At 36.5% G+C, this 18,418-nt stretch overlaps 1 protein-coding gene across 1 annotated transcript; it reads right to left on the bottom strand.

Annotated features, from left to right (window-relative positions):
* Window positions 1-407: 407 nt before the first annotated feature.
* RRH (retinal pigment epithelium-derived rhodopsin homolog) lies at window positions 408-15,827 on the bottom strand. The gene is made up of 7 exons (XM_082728174.1): window positions 14,188-15,827; window positions 9,093-9,283; window positions 7,015-7,114; window positions 6,024-6,177; window positions 4,977-5,145; window positions 1,821-1,999; window positions 408-635 (listed from the first exon to the last, which is right to left on the bottom strand). Exons 1-7 carry the CDS (start codon window positions 14,291-14,293, stop codon window positions 521-523), a joined length of 1,014 nt encoding a protein of 337 aa, XP_082584300.1. The 5' UTR covers window positions 14,294-15,827; the 3' UTR covers window positions 408-520.
* Window positions 15,828-18,418: the final 2,591 nt, after the last annotated feature.

The following is an 18,418-nucleotide window of genomic DNA, read 5'->3' on the forward strand; positions in this document are numbered from 1 at the left end:
TAATATTTTTGTTAAATAGTAGAAATTAATAATTGTATTACAATTTTAGAAGTGTGAAATGCTTAAATATTTTTCCATCTACCTAGGAACATCCAACAACTCATTTCAGTAATTTACTTATTGAAGACTATTATTATTATTATTATCGTTATTATTAATTTATTTTAACATTAAAATAGTGGCTACTTCTAATCTAATGGAGAGCCTAGACAAGTTAGCAAGTCACTGATACAGTATAATGAATCCCATGATTGGGAGAAAGGGAATGGGCCTTAATCTCACATGCCTAGAGTCATCAAAGAAGATGAACAGTAAATGTACATGAAGAAAATAAACAATCACTACAATAGCCATCCCATAAACAGAAGAATGAGGAGCTAAACTTGGGGAATTTAGGGTCTAATAAGAAAATAATCTATGTTTGCATCTGATCTAAACAGGATCATATTTAAAATAAAACTAAACGACTGGGGAATAAGGTAAATAAAATATTTTGACACTGTGTACTTTTTCTTTTACTTCAGTTTCTTCCAGAAGCCAGTGGATTTTGAGATACATCCATTGGTAAAATACTCATCATGGGCGTTGCTTGGTGAGTCTGACATTTGAACATGGCGAACATTGCCTTCCGAAATCTACAGTAAGAAAGGGGAAATCTGGCATGATCCTATAATGACTTGGAACTTTTAAAGCATTTTCGAACATGGCTAAGATGCCACTACTGCTAACTGAGATCTCAAAATACATTTTTGCCTCCAATTTTAACATCTGTCAAGAACATTCATGAATATATGAAGTATACGGTACAGCTAAAGACCAGTTTTGCCCCATTGATTATGAACATTGAAGACACTTAATAAAAATCAGTATGTATTAAGATGACACTTTAAATGTCAGTTAAAATTCCCTTGAACTAAGGATGTATATTTCACGTTTGTTCTTCTGAGCAAAGGCCAGGTGAAATTAAGGGGAGCTTAAGAACGACTAATCTTTCCAAAAGAACTACCAATGGACTCTGAATTTAAAATATGTTGTTTATGCTTCTTATGTGATCTGTTTGGTCTTAAAAGTTTTTATGTTTCTCTGTGTCCCTGTAGCTAAAGCTGTTCTCCAAAAAAATGTGCCTAAGTACAAACGTTTGCATTTCAGGACGAGATTGCCTGGCCTCTACTGAGATTTTTTTGATCCAATATTTAAGGACAATAAATTGGTTATCCCATCTTTTAGCAGTAACAGGAAGTAAAATAATCTAGGCTTCACTGAGGAGCCAGAAATCTTTGCTAAGTTCAGGATTCTTTATTATCCTGAATAACTACCCACTCCTGAAGCCCTTTTATTTTAGCGTGGCGTTTTTCTCTTGCATTTGAGTATCTTCTAATAAATATGCAACTATACCACCCACTTGTGGAGCCCAACTTTGCCTTCCTCACTTTGTCCACTTTCTGATAATAAAACCACTCTTTTCTTTGGAAAAGCAATTCCATGTACTGGGGAGGGGATAACCATGAGAACTAAGCAGAGCCCACCAACAACCTTCCAGCAGCTTTTCTGCCGGAAAGCCATCTGAATTTGGGGAGACATAGCTGGTAGAACTTGGGTCTTGGGTTGCTATAATCCTCTCCCCTTCATATGGGAAGAGGCTGTCCCAGAACTGGAGCTCAAGGCATTTAAAGGCCTAGATGCTTCTCCAGTTGCATGAGCCAAATTTTTACACTAGTTTAAAGGCGTTTCTGTCACTTACCTCCCCCAAAATCTTTTTAACAGTCTTTCTATATCCATTTTTTTTTTTTAAATTTAAAAGCATCGTAAACATTACTTACTTTTTGTTAGCAACCACGTAAATACAGGGATTGTAGAATGTAGAAGATTTTGCAAACAGCGGAGCTATGATGGCCATTGAGGGAGGAATCTTCTTTGGGTCACCAAAAGAAGCCCATAAACACACGATGGAATAAGGGGACCATGCCACCAGAAACATGAGTATCATTACCACAGACATCTGTAAAATAAATCAATATTTGGCAAACCCGATATCTAAAATATTGAAGTAGCTACTATATTTAAAATAGCATGAATAATTATCTAAATAGGAGTTTGAATAAGTTTATGTTGTTGATGACATAGAGGAAAATCTGAATTTTTCCAAACCTCGTTGTACTTTGCTGCTGTGCCTTGAGTCCTCTATGATAGCAAGAGCTTGTTAAATGGATAGAATGTTAAACAATGTAAAGTATGTCTTCTTTCTTTTAGTGTGCTAGAGAAGAATACAAAAGCTGGCTTTGATGACAGGCAGATTAAAATGCACTCCTGACCCATATCTAGTAATTGTGCTATGGACCGCCGGCATTGTGCTGCTTCCCCCTCACTGTCTTTATCTGCTAATCTGAAAAAAATAACTTTCTAGCTTTGTAAATTCAATCTGGAAAAAAATGAAATCTTGCCATTTTTAACAATATGAATGAACCTAGAGAGTATTATGCTAAGTGAAATAAGTCAGAAAGAGAAAGATTAATACCATATGATTTCATTTATATGTGGAGTCTAAGAAACAAAACAAATGAACAGACAGAAAATGAAAATAGACTCAAAAATACAGAGAACTGGAGGTTACCAGAGGAGAGGAATATAGGAGGATGGGCAAAATTGAGGAAGGGGGTTAAGTGGTACAAACTTCCAGGTATAAAATAAATAAGTCATAGGGATGAAAAGTACACAGCATAGGGAATATAATCAATAATATTGTAATAACATTGCATGGTGACAGATGGTAACTACAGTTACTGCAATTGAATCACTATGTTGTACACCTGAAACTGGTATAACATTGTGTGTCAACTATACTTCAATAATAAGTTGTTTTTTTTTAAGATACAAAAAAAGTGGTGCAGAAATTCAGGGGAAATAAGAAATGTGTGATGAACAGAAGGAAAATGTAAATATGTACATAATACTATCACAGAAAGAAGATATACATCCATAAAACAAGATGAGGCAACTAGAAAGGAGTAGAGGATGTGAAATTAACTCTTTTAATCTATAATAACCATTTTTATCCTTTACCCTAAAAAAGGGGATAATTTTAAAAATGCAATTGAAAGGCTGAATGATGGGGTTAGTTAGTATTAGGGTAATGAGGTGAGTTATGTTAAGTACAGGGTCAGACCCTGTCTTCAAAATTTTCTATTTTGTTCAATCTGGGGTTTTTTAAACTAATTTTTTATTTAAAATCAATTAATTAACATATAGTATTAGTTTCAGAGGTAGAGTTTAGTGATTCATCAGTTGCATATAATACTCAGTGCTCATTATATCATGTGCCCTCCTTAATGCCCATCCCCGGGTTACCCATCCCCCGGTTACCCATCCCCGTTCCTACCTCACCTCCAGCAACCCTCAGTTTGTTTATTTCCTACAGTTAAGAGTCCCTTATGGTTTGTCTCCCTCTCTGATGTGATATTAAATTTGATTTTTAAAAAATACTACATTAACTACTTTTTGGGGGGGATTGCTGAGTTTTTTTGGTGCTGTTTAAATTTCGCACCAAGGCTTGAGCCTCACTTTTCTCACCCAATCCCAGACCTGGACATGGTTGAGGAAATCTTACAGAAAGTAGGAACAAAAACAAAGTCAAAGACAGGGACAACATAGAGAGAAAATCTAAGAAAATTAGAAGATATTTTCAGGAGATTCAGTATAAAAAAACAAAAACAATAAACAGAAAACAAACAAACAAACAAAATCTTCCAGAAAAAGAGGACAGAAAAAAACAAGAACAAACAAAGAAACAAAAAAACATGGAAAGGAAATCACCAGAGAAATAATACAAGAAATCTCCCAGAAGGGGGAGACTTAAGTCTTGAGTCTTCATATTGAAAGCACTCGCTAAGTACCCAGAACATGGGTGAATAAAGAGCCCCCTCAAGACCACATCAGCATGAAATTTCCAGAAAATCTGAGACACAGAGATGATCCTCCAAGCTTCCAGAGAGAACACATAGAACACTACAAAGGGTCAGTCACCATAATGCTGTCAGCCTTTGCGAGAGCAACACTGGAAGCTAGTGGACCCTAGAGCAATGCCTTCAAAATTCTTTGAAAATCATTGTTCTACTTAAAATTCCATGTGAGGCAAACAGTCAAACATGATCATAGAATTAAGACAGTTTCAGACAACAAAATCTTTAAAAATTTACCTCTCTATAACCTCCTCAGAAATGTATTTTAGAATGTGCTCCACCAAATGAGAGTGAGTACCCCCCCGAAAAAGGAAGACATGCAAGCCAGAAAACAGGTGATCCAACCCAGGAGAGAGGCCACAGGCATTCTCAGATGTCAATAAGGAGATCTGAGGATGCCGGCAGTCGTCTTAGAGAAGGGCCAGCGTAGAGCAAGATGCCGGAGAGTCACAGCAGGAGGGAAGGTTCCAAGAGAAGGATAAAGTCAATTAGTCTCTAATGCATTTGAAAATACAGAGAGGAGATTGGTGCTTCTGGTGGGGAGTTCAGAGATGAGTTAGTGACCCATACACAGAACAGTGAGCAAACAAAACTATGGGGGTGTGGGAAGGATAGGGAGCAGAAGAGGGGACTGAGAGGAGGAAGAGAAAGAAAATGATTAAACCCAAAAGAAAAACAAAATAAAAAAAAATACAAATCACAGAACCATAAAGAGATCTGCAATAAACAAAATTTAGGTAGTTACAGTAAGGTACAATTATGTAACCAAATATTATTAACATTATGCTGACAAGATGAGGAGAGAGAAAGGTTGGGGTGGAGATTGGGATTGGGATTTCCTATCCATAGTAGGAAATCAAGAGTATTAGCAAACAAAAATATCGGAAATGGCAGATAGGCACATCATTTAGAAATATGGAGACAAACATAAGAAGAGTCAGAGAGTAAGAATCAGGTGATGGGGAGAGGGGATTGTAATATGGACCACATATGAGTAAATGAAGGATTTTAATGTCTTACCTTTGTTACATCTACCTGATCTGACCAATCTCTGTTGAGGTAATCAGTGCAGTTACTAATAGTACGATATTTAATGGATCGAGTGACATGGTAATAGCAGTAAAACATCACCATCAAGGGCACAATAAAATTTACTGTAATAACTGTCATCGTGAAAGAAACAAAAGATCTGAAAGTAAGAAAAGAGAATCACCAAATCACTACTTGTTTATTGTGCTGAATAGGGGAAAGGAAACGGAACAATTATTAAAAATAACTGTAGCACTGTTCAACAGTCACTGTATTAAGTAATGTAGGAGGAATATTTAATTGGTTCATTTAGATTAGGGGTTCACAAACTATGGCCTGTCTTCTTTATAAATCACCTTTTACTGGAACTACATTTATCTACACACTGTCTACGTCCACTTTCACAGGCAGGGTTGAACAATCATAACAGAGACAGTCTTGTCCATAAAGCCTACAATATTTTCTTATTGACCCTTTACAGAAAGTTTAAGATTTAGATTTAGTTGGAGAGTTAGAAATTTTCTACCCATTATTCTGGGTCATCTTTCATTTTCTTTAACAAACTAAGTTACCCTCTTCTCCCTGGTAAATACAGAAGAGCATCACTAAGGAGCAATCCGGTCCTTACGGTGACTGTGCCTTTGCCTTGTCATTCCAGCTTTATCACCAGGTCATCCTGAAAAGATAGTAGGGGGTCCGCCTGGGCTTTCAGCAGAACCACACGCTGTCTAGTGATACTAATGCTCCGTTTTTCCCTTTCAGATTCTACCCCTGAGATACCAACACGGAAGGGCGGTCTATACGCACTTGGCTGCCACAGGAGAGAGAGGACGGTAGAGGGCAAGGGAACAAGGGAGCTGGATGGCCTTTACTTGCAAACAAGTGTAATCTGATGCTGAAATCACACCATCACTACCAAGGAAGCACTCGGCCACACTCTGTATGGAAAACATTTGATCTGAGCTTAAATTTGAAATGATGAGAAACTGTCTACATTAGAAGCATTTGATTATTTTAAAGTGAAAATGTGTCTCTTACGCATCATTCTTCCGCCAGTTTATGGTACAAGTAGCCCCAGTAGGATCTGGGGCATAGCTAGCCCACCCTATGATAGGCATCAAAGCCCAAAAGAGACCATTGAGCCAGGCCCCTAGAATCATGCCGATGTAAGTGTTGGTGGTCATTCTTCTTCCTATTAACAAACAGATGAAATATTAGCATCATTTGCCAATGATGGAATTCATATCTTCACTTTGTTTTAACTGTTTTAACTTATTCAAAGTTATTAGGTAGATTCTTTACAAAGCACGTTAGTTCACTTAGCGCCTTCTACATGAATTCATATTCGGGTTAAAAAAAAAAAAAAAGGCATTTAAACTGCTACCTGAATGATAAAAAGGATTAGCCAGAGGACAAGCAGGAAGAAGCATTCTCCAAGGCCAGGGAAAACAGCACTTACAAAGATCCTGAAATGCGAAAGGCCTAGGCCAGTACCCCAAAGTGAGGGGACGCCAGCCAGTGCTGGAAAGATAGCCAGGGGCCAGACCACATGGAGCCTTGGAGTTTGGGCTGTGAAATTTGGATTTTATTCTGAGTATCATAGGAAATCATTGAAACTTTTGAACAAGGATTATCAGAGAAACAAGAGTGACTATGCAGTCTTAATGCAACTCATTACATTTATATTTTATTTTATTTTTTAAAGATTTTATTTTTGCACGCGCGAGAGAGAGTGTACACGAGCAGGGAAGGGGCAGAAAGGAGAATCTGACTTCCCACTAAGCAAGGAGCCAGATGCCGGAGCATTCAGAGCGAGCACACAGGCAGGGAGAGCGGGAGAGGGAGAAGCAAGCAGGGTTCCATCCCAGGCTCCATCTCCACCCCTGGGATCATGATTTGAGCTGAAGGCAGATGCTTAACTGACTGAGCCACGCAGGTGCCCCAATCATTACATTTTTATTTTAAAGTGCATATGTGTTCAGTAGTACTTAGGCCAGAAATGATTCGCTGAGAAAGCTAAGGGTTATACCTGTGTCCGGACTACAGATGGTCAGGTATCGATCTATGGCCACAACAGTGAGTAATCCAATACTTGCCATTCCGAAAAAGATATTCAGCCCAGCATAAATCTAAAAGTCAAAGTTGGAAAGAATACACCATTCTACACACCCTCCCAAGAGATACTTACATTTTTATTCCATGGCTAGAGTACATTTTAAGGACATTGAATGGTTTTTATTTTAATAATTTTAGAATACATTTTCCATTGTCATATTGTAACTGACTTATTAAAGGCATGTATGGAAAGTGTTTTAGGTCTTCATTAATTAAAATAAACTTAAAAAAAATTTTAAGACTTAAAGTAGAACTTCTATACAACATATTCTATAAACATAGTGCAAAATAAACCACAAATCAGGCGCAGTGCAGATAACCAATGGAATACTAGTGTTCACAAGATAGAGAATTCAACAAGAAGAAAAGACAAACGAAAAATGGGCTGTTCACACAGGGGAAACCTGAATGTTTATGATACAAGATGTAAACCACAATACACATTCAAAGAAGTGCAGATTATTAAGGTACCCCTATATACCCAACAAATGACAAAAAATTAAAAATCTGACAATCCCCAGCATGGGAGAGAATATGAAATAGTAGTTCTCATAACTGGCATACCCATTTTGGAGAGCAATTTGGCCACATCTGATGAAACTGAAGTTGAATATTCTCTACAACCCAACCATCCTTCTCCTAAAGCAATATGTCTTAAACTCTTAGACATTGTAGGAGACATAAGAATGCTTACTGAAGCTTTGTTTGTGACTGAAAACAAATGGAGTAAATGCTTAATAACAGAAAAATAAATACATTGGGGTATATTCATAAAATGGAATATCATAGAGCAGTTAAAGTGAGTGACTTACAGCTACATCTGTCAACATGGATAAACTTCGAAAACATGGTGTCATATAAGACGACTGCATCATGTACACAACATATTATTTTATAGAGAATTTGAAATATCCTAACAGTATAGTTTATGTGCAGGTAAATATGTACTAAGATAGACAGACATTCATGGAAGAGAAGGAAGGCTGGGGATAGTAGGCAGCAGCCTTCAACAGTACTATTCAAATTTTAGATCTTTATTATTTTAAAGATTTTATTTATGTATTTGAGAGACACCATGTGTGCACACACACATGCACACACACGTGCACATGAGCAGGACGGTTAAAACTATAAACTGGACTCTGCACTGAGAACGTGGAGCCAACACAGGGCTCAATCTCACGAACCTGAGACCATGACCTAAGCTGAAACCAAGAGAAGGTCCTTTAACCACCTGAGCTACGCAGGTGCCCCTCAAGTTTATCTTTAAAAAGCTGAACAACCTGAGGCATATATTGCAGAACATTGAGATTTAACAAAACCAGGTGGTACATACATCAGTATTCATTATTCTATTACTCTCATTTTATTCTCTGTAATTTTATAGCTTAAAATAGTAAACTGTTTTAAAAACTTGGGCCAAAAACCTTATCTCCCTACCCTCTTAACATGAATTAATATATTTATATATTAATATCAATACATTAATATTAATGTATTAATTGTTGTATACATTAATGTATTAATGTATTAATATTAATATATTATTTCCTGGTCAGTAAAAATAATAACGAATATAATTAATTGCAAGTCCATTGGAGGACTGTCCATAGAGGGGGACAAAACTGATAGCTTAATTACATTACTTAGATATTATGTTACTGTCATTAGATAGTTCATTATTTCCAATGAAAAGTTTTTTGAATATGTGGATTTTTACTTATCTTCTCTAGCTGAATGCTGATTTTTTTGTTTTTTTTCCTTTGGGTAAGGGAAATTTTGAAAATATAATGAATGATACCAATGTCATTTCTCTTTTACTAAGTAATGTATTTCCCAGTCACTTCTGAAGCTATTTTCTGTAGGACTACTTTATCTATTATCCTACGTGATCTTATTTGTTTGAAACCCTTGGAATTTCTTTTTTTAAGACATTTAAATTTACATCTCTTTACTATTTTATTTTGCTTTCATTCCAATGATCTCCAATACCTGGCATCCTGCATATCCAAATTTCCAACTTCCATACAGATCTGAAGCTGCTGACATGGGATATCCAATGCTACTGACCCCTATATCAGTAACAGCCAGGTTAATGATAATTGCATTTGTGGGTGTCCGAAGTTCCTTGTACTTAATGAAGATGCCCAGAACTATGAGGTTGCTGAAAATACTTATTATACCTGAGAACATATAAAAAAAAAAAATCACTTTGTTTAATTTGAATATTTAGAAGTAGTATCAAAATTAAATATTTAAGCCCCCTCAAAAGCAAAGCAAATCCATTTTAGTTCATTTACTGGAGGAGCTCCAACTGTTCTTAAAATTGGTTGTAATATCTTCCCAGCCCTTCAGTGAAATAGAAATAATTAAATTGAAATGAAGAATCTACCAACTGCATACAGAGTACTGAAGGCCAGTTCTACTGTCCTCACTGTTTATCATGCTGCCCTTGAAATTCCTCCCGTCTTTCATGATACCACCTCCGCTGATTTTTAAGATACATGTATGACTATACCATCTCTTTTGGCAGCCTAACTTCCTCCTCCTCCTTCCTGAGGCCTGAGGCTTTTCCTTCTCTATAGTTTCCTTTCTCAAGCCTCATCTATCAATTCTACCCTAACAATTCTGTCACTTTCCAGCCCTGACCCATGCTCCAGTTCCATGTCCCTTTTCATTCAACTCATTGCCATTTACTAGGATCTACCATGTACAAGATCATATGACTGTTGCAATATTTCTGGAAGCTCAGTGTATCCAAACCTGAGTACCTCATTCAGTGTGCACAAACACAGACCTCTAGAGAAGGCACACTGCAAGGTTTGACTATTCAGAAAGGGAATTGGGCTTTTAGGTACACTGAGAATCCTCACAGGTGACACCTTCCTAGTCAAGTTTCCACAGTCTGGAATCTGACTCAGCCTTGGGGACCCAGAAACTCACTGTTTTCAAGAATGTTGTCATAGAATGGGCTGGACTCAGGTTGACAGATGACTGAACTTCATCATCAGAATGGCAGTGTATTGTTGAATGAACCGGACACCCACGTTAACCCATTTAACAACCTCTACATGCTGCAAGGGGTACATAAACATCCTGTAAGCCAGATGTGGGTCATATACTAGGTCCTAACCATTGGGGAGTGAGAGGGAAGGTTTCCAAGCACCAACACACAAAAGTACCAGCTGAGGAAGAACTTCCACTTCATCTTGGCACCTCAGTCGAAACTTCCTCTTAGCATCCCGTGACACTAATCTTCCAGATTCCTATTCTTTCCCTCCGTGCTGTTGGTGGAATAAGCTGGCTACAACAGAGAATTAGCCACGTTTCTTCTCAGAGTTCAATACTCCCTGTTGGCTGTGCGATAAAAGCCCACATATCCCAACCTGATAGCCAGGTTTTGCCTCAATCTGTTTTCACCTTCTCTAAGCAAATTTCCACACTTGCCAAACAAGCCATCCAAGTCTAATTATTTATCAGACACAAGGCTTGTTGTAAAGCCTATCTCACTTGGAACACCCTACTTTTTTCCTGTACCTATACAAATGCTCCTGTACCTATACATCCTTCAAAGTTCTATTCAAGCCCAGCTCTGCTCTAGAGCTTTCCCCTACCTACAGTAATTCTCCCTTCTCTAAATTCCCAAAGCGCTTGCTTATATTATACACTATTCATTTTATGTGATGCTATATTTAACTTTTAGGTATTCCTAGCCTTCTCATTTAGATTTCAGGTTCCTAATGACTTCTGTGTTCAATGACTATGTGGCATATAGCAGATTTATTTAATAAACAGACCACAACTGAAACTCATATTGTTTAATTTCTATCATTCCTACAGAGCATAAGTAAGGCACAGTGATAGCAAATTTGGTGATTCTTTCTCAAGACTTTATTTTTAAGTAATCTCTACATCCAATGTAGGGCTAGAACTCGCAACCCTGACATCAAGAATCACATGCTTTACCAACTAAGCCAGCCAGGTGCCCCTCTTTGGCTCTGATTTTAGCATCAAGTACTGTAGCAGGCATACAAGAAATACTCCAAAAAGCATAATGAAGAATCTTTCTAAGCTAACTACTAATTGGCGATTTCGAATATGATAAAACATAATACGGTAAGTTGTTGCCTACCAAGTACACAACCAGAAGTAACTGTACTTTGGGGAAGGTCTTAGATATAATGGGGGGTATGAGTTGAACAATTTGGCCTTTTTCTCTCAGCTATCTCAAGCTCTCTGCTCTAGTTTCTTAACGGCAAGTATTTTCTAATGGGTAGTAACAGATCATTTAATAGGTCTAAATTAATTTCCTCTTAGCCTCTGGCTTTCTTACAATCTCTTGGTAGATCCTACTTACTCACACCTGGCTTTCCTTCTCCATCTCCACCTTCTTAAATATGTGCATCATCCAAGCTTCTTAGACCCCCTTCTTTTCACACTGACCACATAATCTGTGATTTCATACATATCCGAGGCTATATGCTGCTCTTTTCCAGACTGACCTCATAAAATTCAAAATTCAAGCCCACATGTCCACTGGACATCTCTCACGCTGAACCAAGTGAATTTTCTCTTCCTTCTTCAAACCTGTTCTTCCACACATGTATTCCTGGTGAATAGCTTCACCATCTAACCACAGGAGTCCCCAAACAGAAAACCTGTCTTCACTGATACTCCCTTTCCCTCTCCCTCAATTGCCACATCCAACCATCAGTTCTAACTTCTGGCTCTTGAATATGTCTACTTCTCTCCTGATTGCCACTTCTCACTTCTCGGGATCCTTCTTAATCACACAGGGGCTTCCTATGTGGTCTCTTAGCTACTAGTACAGCATTATTTCTAAAATGCAAATGGAATAGTGTCATTCAGGGTCTCCTCATTGCCTTTATGACTTAGGTGATTCTTCATTACCTGGTATACAGCCTCCTCTGCAGCCTAGTATCTTTTACCCATCAATTTACAATTCATCCATAATGAATGTATTTCAGATCATCAATTTACCATGTCCTCTTGCCTCCCAGCCTTACTTGGAGAAAGGGAGCATGCTCAAGTCGGTAAAAGTTTGTAAGAGCTAAAATCTAAGAGAAATATTAAATTGAAAATTGAATTTTAAACAACAGATCTAATAAACTCTTGGTAAAAGTAACAAATGAAATAAATGCTTTAACTAAATTCTTCTCATAGCTTTGGTTTTGATTTGGAAATATAAGTGGGTTTTGTTAAAAAGGGGACCTAAGAAAACTAGGGGACCCAGAGAACAATAAATCTTTCAACAGGAGCATAAAGAGGTTAGATATGCTCCCTTCAGTTTATCTACCAAAACTGCGAATAACACATACCCAAGGTATTCCTTAATAAAACTGACCGTTGAGATTACATGAGGGCTCTAGAATCAAAATGCCCAAGTTCAAATCCTGGCATAGTTCCTTAATAGATCTGTGTGTGCTGGGTAAGTTAAACTATTTGTCTATATAAACAGGGAAGATAAAACTGATTCACTTACTGACCTGTGTAAGGATGAATTATTCTGTACGTTTAAGTATTTAGAACAGTGTATGTTTTCAAATAACAGTTAATAGTGGTAGTCAGTGGTGATGGTGGCAGTAAGGATCATCGTCGTAGTAGTGGTGGTAAAATTCCTATCATTGTTACTGCTACAGGCTTAAGAACCAGAGAGAACAATTTCTTAACAAGAAATTTTCTTTGCATGCTACTTTTGTAAACAGATCAAAAAAGAAAGCTTTCCTGGTCATCTACAAAAAACTAAACCAAAAGTTTGCATACAAAGTATTTCTATGTAGTTGTAATAAAATTTTCTCTTTAATTAGCAGATTATTTTTTCATATTGTTACAACAAAAATCAAAAAGAAAACAGAACTTGTCCAGTACTTATCCAGCACCTGAATATTTGAAGTATTCAAGTGAACAAGTTAGCATATCATTGAAATTTACAAAAATTAATTGAAGAACCACAATTGCTAGCATAGAAGTAATTGTGAATTATAGGGAAACTAAGCAACTATGAAGTATAAACTGGTTATAGTAGGATTTGTGATACTTTTTCTCTCCACTTTTGAATATATTTGAGAATTTCATATAAGTCAATCCAAAAAATGACAATAAGCCAATGTAACAGTTACTTTTAAAACTCATTAATGAGCATAGAGTTGGAAATGAAGTAACTCCTCAATATAAAATTTATATAATTCAACCTATACATAAAAAAGATTCTATTTCATTTCCCCCATCCCTTTCTCCCAACAAACATGCCTTTATCTTAATCCACTATACATCAACGAGTGTGTCCACATGGGGAGAAAGAAACAAGTATGTGCCCAACACCTACTGTATGTTATTTAGGTCACGTAATTTCACTTTTCTCAACAATACTGACAGTTATCTTATTCTTATCCTGTTTTCAGAAAAGAAAATGTAAGAACAGAAAGCTGAAGGAACCTGCTTACTATTGGAAAGGTAAGATACTAAAAGATGAAATTCAAAGCTCAAGAGTTTCCCAATACAGCATATTCTGGGAATGAGCTGAACTTTCAAACTCTGCCCTCAGTGACAGTAGAGTCTGCTCTTTTTATAACTTTAATTTTCTTTCCAAGACCTTTTCATCTTAACTAGAGTCCACCACCAAAGACAAGACTATGAATAGTATTAGAATAGTAAAGGACACAAAAATACATTTTTGTCATGGTACACACTCTTCCCCAATGAAAACCTGACATTGTAATAACAAATATATGGATGACATAGTATTCATTTTATAGAAAACTTTTCTCAGCCCCACTTCACTAATGTTACATTGTTTATCAAGATTCAAAATAACTTGTGGCATTAACCACCATTAACAATGACTTCACCTATCCTTTCACCTACATTCTCTTACTATACAGCCAAGAAATAAGGCAACGATTATTATTCTATTTGCCACATGAGCACCCCAACTCAGGGTAAGTGGCCAACAATATGGAACTTGAAACACTTCTGAACCCATGCTTTTTCTACCTTATGCTGAAAACCTCTGCTTTCCTTCACTCATTCAAAACAAAATAACAGTTAATGGAATAAACCTTCATACCTGCTGTGATCAAGTAAGCTGCAACAATATTGTGTTCAGTCTGTGAAAAGACTGAGCCATCTTCTTGTTTAGAGTCTGTACTGTTGTCTAAATTATTCCTTAGCATTTTGGAGGGAAGAAATTGAGACAGCCTTCATAATGAGCCTTCAATAATTATGAAATTTTTTAAGAACTACTGAAGGAAGAATTTTCAGAACCAATCATTTCCACTTAAAGACCTCAAAGAAGGGCCTTTTCATAGAGGCCCTCCCTTAACAAACTTAATTGGGCTGGAGAGGAAAGGATTTTAATTCCTAGGACAAGGAAAAAGCTTATTAGCAAAATAAAGAGAAATACTAAGCACAGCATTTTAAACAATTGGGGCATCAGACTTGTAGCTAAGGAGATTATCAAGTGCACACCTCCTATTCAAACAATAAACAAACTCAAAATCAGCAGGAGCTGACTTAATTGATTGCTGGTGGAAATCTGAAATCAAGAATTGACCTTGGTCTCCTAACACTTTTCAGATTAAGGGCCCTGATTTCTGCTGAGTCTTTCAAATTTTTCCATAAGAATCTGAATAATCAGACAAACAGAGAAGTGATCTCCTTCCATCTTTCCAAATCTCACTTTCTTAAAAGTGGTAATATTTTCTGGTGTAGATCTTCTGTTTTTCTTTGCTTATGCAAATATGTATTCACACTAGTATTGAGGTTTCTCCCACTTTTTTAAGGAAAAACGGGGAGATATGCATTTATAAAATCATTCTGTAACTTGTTTTCCTCTAAAGTCACATCATGAATTCCAGGCCAATAAACCCAAGTCTAACTTATTAATAACTTGTATTTTATAGCATGCATATATATGATCTACTTCACAGCCCACCTTAATTAACCCAATGCTTTGTTATGCACAATTATCAGATAATAATAATCACAGCATCTATCAGCAAAGAATCTGGATTCATCCTGTAAAGTACAGGGCAATTCTAATATTCTGAACCATCTTGTAATAACCCAAAAAGTAATTATAGAATCTGGTTATAATCTACCATGAAAATTGTTAGAAAAAGATATCCCTGGGACACCTGGGTGGCTCGGTTAAGTGTCTGCCTTCAGCTCAGGTCATGATCCCAGGGTCCCAGGATCAAGCTCCACATAGGGCTCCATGCTCAGCGGGAAGCCTGCTTCTCCCGCTCCCACTCCCCCTTGCTTGTATTTCCTCTCTCGCTAAGTCTCTTTCTGTCAAATAAATATAAAAAAAAAAAAAAAAAAAAAAAGATCTCCCTACAAGCTTCCCCCCCCCCATATTCTTTTATGTCATGTAATATTACTAAAACCTGATTATTTTTGAGTTAATTTTTCAAAATCAGTTAACTTCAGAGAAATGCTAGATATACCATGTGTAAACATGTGTAAACATGTAACAGAACCACTAGAGGGCTATATTTACCCACTTAATTTTATAACCCTTAGAATAGCGCAGCAGGAAAGGACACAAGATAATCCTTTGCCTCAGTTCTTCCAACTATGCATAAAATGAAGCTGAGGGGCACCTAGGTGGCTCAGTTGTGTAAGTGTCTGCCTTCAGTTCAGGTCGTGGTCCCAGAGTCCTGGGAAAGAGCCCCTGCTCAATGGGTAGTCTACTTCTCCCTCTCCCTCTGCACGCCCATCCACCAACTCCACTTGCGTTCTCTCCTGCTCTCTCTCAAATAAATAAAATCTTTTTCCTTAAGATTTTATTTATTAATTTGACAGACAAAGATCACAAGTAGGCAGAGAGAGGCAGAGAGAGAGGGGAAAGCAGGCTCCCCACCAAGCAGAGAGCCTGACACGGGGCTTGATCCCAGGACCCTGCGACCATGACCTGAGACGAAGGCCTCAACCCACTGAGCCACCCAAGGCGCCCTTAAATAAAATCTTTTTTTAAAAAATTAAAAAATAAAATGAAGTTGAGCCAGGTTGATCTGTCCCAGATCTTACAGCTAACCAGTACTCAAAATTTCATAAATGTAAAGTAACACTCCGAAGATTATCTATATTAGGGAAGTGAATCTCATCAGATTCCAATATCAAAATATTTTCAAATGACCTAAGGCAATTAACATAACCCTAAAAGGAATTCTCCCCCTTAAAAAAAAAAATCTCTGGGTTGTTGGGATTTAAGTTTTGTTTTGTTTTTTTGCATTCAATATGTAGAATAAATCACAAATTACTTGTGTTTTCTTTAGTTCATAGGTTCATATTCCCTTCCTTTTCTGTAATGGATTATACCTAGTTGTAGCATTCACTTAAATTTTCCAGAAAGATTTATTTTTAAGAACTAAAAAAAATAATAATAATTCCAAATTTATCTGCTGTAGATAAAAGTTTCAAAAGTATTAATGTGCTAAGTACTCTGAAACTACTTTTTCATGCTCCTTCATGATCAATACAGAAAAGCTGTACTGGGATGAGGCTTAGAATACTAAGTAATAGAACTAGAAGCATATAACGTTTACATATAGCTCACAAGTTTTTAATCCGATAAACTTCAACTGACCTCAAAAGTCAATCCTTTCATAACTCTTCCCAAATTTCCAAGCATATTAAGATCTACTGCTTGTATTCCACTAAACTGTTTAATTACTATGGCAACAAGTACATTTTAACATGATGCAAGCAATCAAGATGTTATTCAGTTAACAACTCCAAAGATTTAATATGTGAATCATCGAATAATCTTTTGGAATGGAACTCAGTGATATTTACCACACCACAGTACCAAATTCACTGTTAGGCTCCCTAAACATGTGAACTTGAACGCCCCAAAGGAAATCCAGAAAGAACTACTGTAAGGAAGAAAAGGGGAAAATAAGATGTGAGAGTAAAAGTATAAAGATAACCAATGACCAAAGATATACCTAAGGTAAAAGGGGAAACCTTCCAGTAGTTTGTCTATCAACCTACACATTGTTTCCATCATAGACATTTGAGACTTTTAAATATCAAAAAAAGTGTAGGACAGTTGCACTATTATTTGTTCTTTGGACAATGCCATCATCACCCCTGTAATGCTCACGAGGTTTCTTACAAACCAAGAGCAGAAACTCTGGCTGTAACTCTAAATCCAGTTTCAACCCAACATTTCTAAAAAATCAAATAGCCTCCCTTTCCAAGTTCAAAAAACACAACCGCTTCTTCCTGTGAAAAAGTAGTTTTCTTTCTTTTTTTTTTTTTTTTAAGATTTTATTTATTTATTTGAGACAGAGCAAGAGAGAGACATGAGCAGGGGGCAGAGGGAGAAGCAGGCCCCTCGCTGAGCAAAAAACCTGATGTGGGGCTCAATCCCAGGACCCTGGGATCATGACCTGAGCCAAAGGCAGATGCTTAACTTACTGAGCCAAGCAGGCTCCCCGAAAAAGTAATTCCCGAATATTTGTTCATTTTATATATATTCATGGCCAACATATTTATTAATTCTGCTGCAATTCTATTAATCAAGAAAGATAAATAAAACCCAAAACACTGACATAGACAATACTATATGCTACCTCAAACAAGTATTCAAGAGTTAACCAAGTATTAACATTAGGTATAGTATGCTAGAAAATTTAAGCAAAGATGGAAATATCATTCTTTCTGAGAACAAATACGTGTGGGGGAAAAAAAATCAATGGCAGGGAAATGGTCCTATTATCACAGTATTCTAACTTGTTATCATAGTTACTTCTTGATACTACACTAGCAGTGGGGATCAAAAATCAATTTCATTTGTAATGTCCCTACCTAGGATTCTGAACATGTAACCAGGAATCTGAACAAATATATATTTATAATGAATAACATCTTTTTTTAATGATAAATAACATCTTAAACCTTTAGAGTTTCTTTTAAAATGTAAATTAAAAACATTCAGTAAAACTTTCAAGATTCCATCTATGTTGAATGAGAATTGAACATGTCTCCAGAAATTTCTTGAACTTCCGTTCTCATGTGAACAGAGCTGTTCCAACTTGATTCATAATCAAAACCAAAATTTGCTAATCAATTATTAGTTATTAAAGAAAATGCTTTAGTAACTCTTACATATACAAGTGAAATGCAATAAAAGGTACTGTTTTCACAAACAAAAGGCAAAGATTTTGAAAGGGGGTGTTAATTTATAAAAAAGGTCAAAGTACTGTTCCACTAACCTACTTTTTTTAAAGATCAGTTACATATGTAAAATCATTTTTTCTATATGAAATCCACTCAGTTTAAGCTTAGTT

Source organism: Mustela nivalis, assembly GCF_964662115.1.
Source record: "Mustela nivalis genome assembly, chromosome: 4".
In the NCBI taxonomy this organism is placed as follows: Eukaryota; Metazoa; Chordata; class Mammalia; order Carnivora; family Mustelidae; genus Mustela; species Mustela nivalis.

Bases quoted from the DNA above. Each gene is read 5' to 3' on its own strand.
- RRH (XM_082728174.1), bottom strand. From the start codon at position 14,293: ATGCTAAGGAATAATTTAGACAACAGTACAGACTCTAAACAAGAAGAT. The intron at 9,284-14,187 runs GTATGAAGGTTT...ATATGTTCTCAG, and splicing joins AGCTTACTTGATCACAGCAG to GTATAATAAGTATTTTCAGC. The intron at 636-1,820 runs GTAAGTAATGTT...TTCTTACTGTAG, and splicing joins TACGTGGTTGCTAACAAAAA to ATTTCGGAAGGCAATGTTCG.